We start from the raw sequence: 8772 nt of genomic DNA on the forward strand, positions 1-8772 counted from the left end.
GGCTGTGTCTGGGGCATGAATGGTGTCTCACCAGAGCCAGGAACTGCCATGTGGGGCTACACAGACTCTCAAAAGGGAATTTGCTGCCCAGGTTGGGCTTCCTCAGCACTGAGCTGCTGCTGGAGGGGTCACATATGAGCAGAAAAGGGACAGTTTACCCCCTGCCCTCAGCACAAGTGTCCCTTCCCAGCTGGGCAGCAGCTGTGATTCCTAAGGGAGTCTCCCCTGCCTGCTGCTGCAGGAGGTACTTGCCAGCACCCTACACACCCCTGCAGCAGGCTGAGCATGCCTGCCTTACACTTGCTCAGCTGAGATGGCCCTGCCACCCTCAGGATATGGCTCTAGAGGTGTGTGGAGTCCCACATTTCTTTTGGCACCCATGGCACAGGAAGGATACCACCATGTGCTGCCTGCAGGTCTCACAGCCAGCACCCCTGGCCCATTTGGGCACCCCAGTTTGGGGTGCTTGCTCTGCCCTGCAGAGCAGGCTCAGCACCCAGCATGGCTTCAGCTTCATTGGCATCTGCCTTTTATTGACTGCGGGGGGGAGTTGGGTGTTGGGGCATGGGGCTGACCCTGCCTCTAGAGTCGCTCTTGGAGGGGGAGCCCAGGGGCACCAGGTGGGTGCTGGGATCGGTGGGACACTGTGAGAGGGGAGGGGAGTGAGGGCTGGGCTCAGCACTGCTTGAACACCTGGTGATGGTGCTGTGGTTCCACCAGCCACCTGTGCTTGTGGCCTCCCCGATCCTGCCCTGGTTCACCCTTCCCAGTGCTCGGAGCCCCCTGCCCTGTACCTCAGCTCTGGTGGTTTCCAGACCCCGCTGTGCTCTGGCAGCCATGGGAGGATGGAGGATCTGTGTCCCCAGCACCCCCGGGAACCCTGGGCTGGGCCACAGCCACACCACCAGCAGCCGGAGGAGTGGCACTGTCCCCTCCGCGCACAGGATGGGCAGGTGAACCAGACAGGGACAATGGGATGGAACTCATGGTCCCCTGAGGGAATGAGGCAAGGGTGACACCAGCCACACTGGGCCGGGCAGGGGACAGGGCTGGGGGCGATGGCACAGTCGGGGTGGCAGTGTGGGGAGCGCAGTGCTGCCGTGCCACGCCTGGCTCTATAGGTCTGAGACCTCCCCTGAGTAGGCGCTGGGGTCCTCGTCTGCCCGCGTAGTCACCTTGAACTGCCTCCGCAGGAAGCCCCCGTAGCGCTTCTGATTGTCCCACTTGAGCTTGGGCCGGATGCGGCGCAGGAAGCCCCCGTAGCGCTTGTGCAGCTCCGGCCCCTCGGCCCCCGTGGGCTCCTCGTCCCCGTCCCCTGCCAGCCACGGGTAGTCCTCGGGGGCCGCTCGCTCGCCCGGCTTGCGGCTGAAGCCCCCGGACTTCTTGCTGAGGCCGCCCTTGCTGTGAGCGTTCTCGCGGAGCAGGGACAGCAGCTTCGCCTTGGACATCATCTTCATGAAGCCCCCGTAGCGCTTGGCCGGCGCTGGCAGCAGCTCTGCAGTGCCCAGACCCTGCTCCGGCTCTGTCTCATCCTCCTCCGCCTCCTGTGGGGATGGCTCTGTCCCCTCGGCCAGGGCCACCAGCGGGGCCAGGAGCGCCAGTGCCTTCCTGCACATCTCCCACTCAGGGCCGGGTGACAAGGAGCCCTGGCATTCCCACAGGCACATCTGTAAAACAATGGCCACAGGTGCTCGGGGTGAGCCCCTGCCTTCCTCCCACTCCACCCCGAGCCCAGGGCTCCGTGTCTACCGTGCTGCTCAGCTTGGTGAGAAGCCGAAGTTTGCACAACCCCAGCACCCTGGGGTGCCCATGACCAGTACACCAGGTGCCACCCAGCTCTGCCACCCTGCACCTGTGACACTCCACTGCCGTGGCTCCCTGGCTCACGTCCCTGTGGGGCCAGCACTCACCAGGGGCTGGACGCTGCTCTCGGCACCGCGGTTCTGGGCTGCGCAGAGGGAGCACTGGGTGACACAGTCGGCAGATGCCACCGCAGACAGGGACAGGCAGAGTGCCAGTGCCAGTGCCCGCCGTGCCATCTCGCCCTGCAGACGCTGCCTGGAGAGGGGAAGACAGCACAGAGCCTATCACCATCCCTGTGCCAGCTCTGGGGGCTGTCACCACTCCACAGGCACTGGGCACCTACCTCACTCCTCTGTGAGCTGCTCCTGGGATCATACACAGGGACCTGTGCCTGTGCCCATTCCCACAGGACTCACCTCCGGGTGCTGCTCCCAGCAAGGACACCACAGAATGTGACCCCTTAACCTGGCTGCAGCCTGGTCCTTGGCACAAGCCCAGAGCCATTGCCAGCCCCCGGTGGCCACCAAGCCACTGTGGGCAGGACCACTATTGCATCTCATCTCATATCTCATCTTATCTCATCTCAGTTCAATCCCATCTATCCTCTCCATCTCTTACCAGACCATTAGAAAGAAAAGCCCCTTTTTTCCCCAGCACTGGGTTTCTCTGTGATTGCCACGTCTGCATGGCGCAGGCAGATGAATCACCAGCTCTTCCCCTTGGCCTTGGGGAAAAGAACCCCAGCAAATGGAACTGTGGTGGCAGGTGGATGGAGTGATGCCATGGCCCAGTGAGGAGTCACCCCAGGCTGCTTTACCCCACACCAGGGCAGCCTCATCTCCCCTCCCTCTCACCCACCAAGTCTGCTGGGCTGGTGCATCAGGAGAAGAGGAAAAAGGAGGACTCTGGGTTCCAGCCCACCTGCAGACCACCATGGCCATCCTCCAGCCGTTTGAGAGCCATAATGAAGCCTCTGGCCTCTGTGGATGGAGGAGGACACTGTGCTCAGCTGGGAGAGGGGCTCTGCAGGTGGCAGTACTGAACCTGACCCTGGTGATGCTGGAGAGGCCACTGCCAACCCCAGCTGCAGTGCCACAGGATCACTGTGCCACTGGTACCATGATAGCCCTGGAGTAAGAGCCAGCCCCAAAGGGGTGCACTGGCTGCAAGCCCCTGCCTGCCTCCATGGCTGCTTTTATCTAGGGTGGGTAAGGCATGACCCAGAGGGATCTGTTACACATTAATGACGCATATTAGAGACTATTGTGCTCTCCAGCAGTAGCAGCTAATGTACTGTAATTGGTACTGATGAAGAATTGTTAATGCCACAGTATTAATTCATGCTAGATTAAAATTTAATTTAAATTATCTGCACCATCGTGTGTCGAGCTGTCTGCATTCCTTGGCTACACAGCCACCAGCTCCCTGACTCCTCCCAGTGCCCTGGCAGTGGGGCAGGGAACAGGATAGCATCTGCCCAGGATGGCAGGGGCACGGTGGGACCTCAGCCAGCCCTCGACTTTGAGACACGGGGACAGTCCCTTATTGCATCAGGGCCACCGAGACCACGCCGAGGAGCGAGGACAAGCCAGCCGCATAGGTAGGTGCCAGCTGCAGCTCTAGGGGGAATGAAGCTCCGAAAAAGAGCCGGTAACTGCTTTGCCGGAGCCCCGCCGGGAACCTTTTCTTTCCCTTTCCCCACCCGCTTCCCCTCCCTTGCTCCTCCGCTGCCCGGTATTCCCGTGGGTGCCGCCAGAGCAGCACACAGGGACGGCACTGGGAATGTTCTCATGCTGGGAACAGCTGCTGGTTTGTCTGACACTGCACAGTTCAGACTTCTGGCATTCCAGACACGGTGTGTCCCATCCCTGTCACCCCACTGCCGACGGAGGATTTCATGGCAGTCAGGGGAGCTGCAGTTCTCCAAGCACGGCGTGGCCAAGGACACCCTGGGACACCCCACTGCAAACATACTGTGTCCAGGTGGTGCCACAAATGTCCCAGCAGTGCTCTGCCCGCTCCTGAAGCTGGGATAAGGAGGACTGGCAAAACGGGAGCAGGAAAAGGGGAAGAAAACAAAGGGCTTTGGACAAAAGAGGAAAGAAGCAGCGGGGAGGAAAAAGCAAGAAGAACATAAAGGGAGGAAAAAGAAAAGCAGAGTTCGAGCTCAGTCCTGTGTTACCTGGAGGAGCCCAAGGGTCCAGAGCCATCCCTCCTGCAGGAACACTGTGGAAGGATTGTGGCAGGGTCTGGCAATGCCAGCATTGAGTCCCAGCCTCTGTGGCCGCTCCCAGCACGTTCTACCTGTGCCAGGTGCCTGCCGGTGTCCCTTCCTCCCCTGTCCCACTTCCACTTGAGTCTTCAAATACCAGGCTTTGCTTTGGAAAACCCCCAGGCTGCATCCATGCACCCCAGGGGCCAATTACAGACCTGGTGACCCAAGTGATGAGGAATTAGGACTGTGTGTGCTGGACAGCAGAGACTGACCCCATCTTGACTAACCTGTGATTATACCTAACAAAGGATGTGAACAGCTTTCCCACACTGAGCAGATCCCTCCTCCCACACAGGTCCAGCTCCACAGGTTTGGATCCTGCACATAGTTCTGGTGGAGAAGAACAATCAACCTTCCAACATCTCCTTTCCTCACCCCCAAAAATTTCCTGGAAACACCATCAGGACAAGACTTCTCAAAAGATCTGATAACTTTTGGAATAGAATCACTCAAAACTCAGTACTGCAGCCACTCAGTACTGCAGCCACACTGCTGCTTGAGCCAAGAAAGGGGAGAGAGAACCCCCCATCCTCTCTGCGCACTCCCTTTGCCCCTCCAAGCCCTGGGTGATTCTGCTGCCAGGATGGCAGGCACAGCATCGTGGAAATGAACCCCAGCAGAGCTCTGGACCGCTGCTCATGGGCTCTGAAACCACTCAAGGGATGAGAGGGACCTGCAGCCATGTGGAAGCTCCCCAAAATAACACAAGTCCAACCACAAGTCACTCTCAGCACTGCTCAGGGGGTGTTCTTAAACTGTTGCTTTTTGGGGTGCAAGAGCAATGCCCTGATTGTGCCCACGCAATGGAAGGGGGATGACAACCCCGGCAGCCCTACCTGCCGCTGCTCCCCGTCCCGCCGAGCACCCGCTTCGCCAAGTCAGGACAGCTCGTGGCTGATGGGTGTCCCTCCACGGACGTCAGGCTGCGCCAGTCATCGGTGGCAAGGCCACACTGGCAGGTGGCCCCACGGTGCTGCCCGGGTTGCCCACCGGACTCGCCGCCGGCTGCCTCTCGCCCCGCTTTTATGGCCACGGAGTCTCCTCCTGCGGCGGGGCCCGGCTGTGCGCGGCGGCAGAGCCAATCGGGGCGAGGGAAGCTGTGAATAATCAGCCCCGCAGCATCCCCGCCACCTCCTGAGCAGGCTCGCCCGCACCGCCGAGGCCTCCCCGCAGCCCCCGGCCGCCCCGGGAATCGGGGTGCGCATCCCACCACTGCGGCTGCAGCACTCGGAGACATCCGTCGTGCCCAGCCTCGGTCCTCGGGGACGAGGACGCGTGCCCCGGACAAGGAAGGTGGCAGAGGACTGGGATGGGGTCTGTCCATCTTCCCACACAGCTGCATCCCAGAGGGGTTTGGCTGCTAGGGGTGTGAATGCCCTGGACACCGAATTCAAATCGTGTCCAAGAAGGGTGGAGGGGGAGAGGTGAATCCCTGACCTGCTCTCAGCCTGCTCCCTAGGCTGGGGAGAGAGAGGCACCTTCCTCGTGGAGAAGCTGGGGAGAGAAGTGAGCCCATCCAGAGCTGCTGGGAAGGGAGAGAGGGTCTTCATGCCCTGTAAAAGGGATGTCCCAACCCACCCAGCCTAGCTGCTGTCAGGTGAAAAAGACTTTCCACAGAGACCCCCCAACCTCTGCAATGCCAGAGTTCAGAGCCCAGCTCCACATCTCCCTGAACCCCTTCCTCATGAGGGCACTGAGATGAGCCAAAGAGGCAAGGGGAGCTGGGTGGGGGGCAAAAGACACCCCCACCTTCCCCACTCAGCCCTGATTCCTGTTCTCACACAATTTCAAGTCTGCTTTGGGGATAAAGGACAACAGCACTGGGGCAATGACAGGCAATCCCTAAGCCCCTGTACTTCTGTCCCACTGCACCATGTCACAACAGACGTGTGGGATGGGGTCCGAGGCACAGACCCCACAGGACATCCTGCACCGGCCCCCACACCCCAGTGGGTGCAGACACATCCCCTGTGCCGCTGACAGTGCAGCCAGTCCTCTTGCCTTGAAGATGGAGCTATTTTTATCGGAGCTCAAGAGGGATGTTTCCCAGCAACCTGCTGTTCTCCCAGCTCGAACACCAGCTGCTGGACCTGGTGCCCCCATGCTCAGCCCTCCCAGCACTGGTGAGGGAACTGGGGGCCATTGACACGGCTGGGACCCTCTGCTGGGCGCCCAGCAGCCACGGCAGCCTGTGCCCGTGGTCCTCTATCAGGGCTGGTGACCTGATAGAGCATCCCCCCGCTCCTTGAAAAGGACCCCACGGCTTTTGTCTGGAGGCGGATTTTAACTCATCCGGGCTGGGGCTGTGAACAACACGGAGGGACCAAGAGAACAGGGCATGGGGTGGGGGGGGCGAGGCCAGAGTCCTGCATCCTCCTCAGGGCCAAAGGAGAAACCCACCCCTCCATCCCTGGGGCTGCAGCGAGGGGGGTTGGAGCTCAGGCCCCGCGGGGGCAGAGGGCGGCCACGGCCCCGCCTCGCTGTGTCGGGGTGCGCTGGGCTGTGCAGGCACAGAACAAAGCTGAGAAGAACAAAACGCATCTGCAAACGACCACAGCATCCTGGGCGAGGGGCTGTGGGCAGCCCTCGGGCAGTTTAACCCTTGCTGCTGGACTCATGGCCGTGCGGGCACCACAGACACGGCGGGGTGGAGTATTTCTACACCAAAGCCATTATTTTTATATGAATATGTGTGTATGTATATATGCACCCAGCGGCCTGGAGTGCAGTCACCTCCCCGCACAGGGTAATTGCACACGAGGGAGATGTGATAGAGATTGAGCAAATCCCCAGGACGCAGAGGGAAAGTCGTTTGGAATAAGGCTCCTTCCCTTTGCTCCGGGTGGGAGGTCGAATTACTCCGGTCCCCAAAGCAAAGTGCCACAGATCTACTGAGCTGGGTAACAGGGTCCTCTACGGGTCCAGGTGGAGGGTGACAGGGTCCCCCGGGAGAGGAGTTGGAAGCCAGCCCACCCACCAGCAACTCAACTTAATATTCATCTGTCTCTTCCTAATGGGAAAGTGTCTCTGAGTCACACTGACATTTCCCTGGGACAATGGTAATTAAGTACCTGGGTAAGTGAAATGTGCAGTAATAGAAAAGTTAACTTTTCCTAACTACATGAGTGAAAGGCGCGTTCGGCGAGGAGGGGGCCGAGCGTGCCAGGCACCCGCGGAAGCAGGTGGGAGTTAATGCCAGCTGGCGTCACACGGCGCTGCCACTCTGTCCCTGAGCCCCCAGGTCCCCCCCCCTCGAAGGACTCTGTCCCAGACCAGACAGGGCTCCCCATTCCGGGGTGGGGTAAATCGCCCCTGCAGCTGGTACAAGCTCTGCCAGCCGCCGGGGCTGCCCCCAAGCAGAGGGACCGCGACCCAGAGCTGCCGGTGGGAGCTTCTCCGGGAAGGCAGCGGCTACGCTGCGGGTCCTCCAGCACGGTCAGCTTTATCTCATTCAGGGACACGGCTTTTCCACAAACTCCCAAAACGTTGGCACTCCTGCCTGGCCTTGCTGTAGGAGGAGAGGGAGGTGTTCAGACGCATTTTGCGGGACATGGGGAGAAACGCCGGGTGGGCAATGCCCGGGGTTCTGCTCCAAACCGGCCGCGGAAGCTCTGATCCAGCGCGACCGCGCCGGAGCGAGCCTCCGGCAAAGGGAGCATCGAGGGGGGCGGTCAGTGCTGCCCAGGCGGGCACACGGTGACCTTCCTGCGTGGGCAGGAGGCACAAGTGCCACTCCACGGTGGTACGAGAAGCGGCGCTCTCGTAAACACGGCGAGTCACGCCGCTGGCCACCGTCGCTCCGGGCTGCCGAGCGGCACCGGGGGCACGGAGCTGCGGCACGACCCCCGCAGCCTCCCCGGGACGCGAATCGGCTCCATTTAAAAACGAACTGAGGTCAAACCACTTGCAGGAGCTGCAGCCGGCGCCGTGACACCGCGGGGCAGCTCCGCATTAGAGTCGCCGGTGGCTCCGGGGGTCGCCGTCCCTTCACCGGGGAGACCGGCGTGACGCAGCCGGGAGCTGCGGGGGCTGCGTGATGGCAGCAGCACATGGCTCAGCAGTGGGTCAAAAAATCGGGGAATTTTGAGAGTTCCCCCGTGAACCGGCTCTGCAGACGCAGTCTTTGACCGGCCGCAGTGAGCGCTGCCAACGGCACCGCGCTAGGGGCAGGAAAAAGCAGGAGAGGCGGCTGGAAAAGTACATTTGGGTACATCCAATGATCGTTATTCCCTCCCCAAATCCATGAGGAGCGGGACGGCGGCGTGCAGAGCCCCGAGCCTGGGGGGCTGCCAGCAGCGCCAGGAACAGGATGAAACCTCCGGGCAGCCTGGAGTGGACGGATACTGGTGATGCCCACGGTCCGGGGAGTGCAAAGAAATTTTGGGACGGCGCGTGGGCCAGGGACCTCTGTGGCTCACCCCAGCTGCTCGCAGGAGAAATGCCACCAATACAGCCAAGACTCAACCCCGCAGGGACACGGCCATCCCGGGGGGACACACTGCAGCCCCGCGGTCTCCCCCGGCCCTCGCCGCCCCTCGGGGTCCCGGCGTAGGGCGGCCGCCGTGTCCCGCTCTTGGTGACCAGTGCCCGTCCCACCACGCGGACACCCGGTGGGTGCCGCGCCATCCTGGGGTACCCCCAAAACCCTCGGTCCCGGCCCGCAGGGATTCTCTCGGGACCGCAGCCACTTTTCG

General features: G+C 61.3%; 1 protein-coding gene across 1 annotated transcript; it reads right to left on the reverse strand.

Moving 5' to 3' along the window:
• Positions 1-140: 140 nt before the first annotated feature.
• On the reverse strand, positions 141-4900 carry PDYN (prodynorphin). The gene is made up of 2 exons (XM_059862639.1): positions 1911-4900; positions 141-1667 (listed from the first exon to the last, which is right to left on the reverse strand). Exons 1-2 carry the CDS (start codon positions 2037-2039, stop codon positions 1116-1118), a joined length of 681 nt encoding a protein of 226 aa, XP_059718622.1. The 5' UTR covers positions 2040-4900; the 3' UTR covers positions 141-1115.
• Between the last annotated feature and the right edge of the window lie 3872 nt (positions 4901-8772).

Source organism: Haemorhous mexicanus, chromosome 18 (genome assembly GCF_027477595.1).
Source record: "Haemorhous mexicanus isolate bHaeMex1 chromosome 18, bHaeMex1.pri, whole genome shotgun sequence".
In the NCBI taxonomy this organism is placed as follows: Eukaryota; Metazoa; Chordata; class Aves; order Passeriformes; family Fringillidae; genus Haemorhous; species Haemorhous mexicanus.

What these genes read in the sequence shown, in the direction of transcription:
- PDYN (XM_059862639.1), bottom strand. Translation starts at nt 2,039, where the DNA reads ATGGCACGGCGGGCACTGGCACTGGCACTCTGCCTGTCCCTGTCTGCG. An exon ending in AGAGCAGCGTCCAGCCCCTG is followed by an intron (nt 1,668 to 1,910) that starts GTGAGTGCTGGC and finishes ATTGTTTTACAG; the next exon opens with ATGTGCCTGTGGGAATGCCA.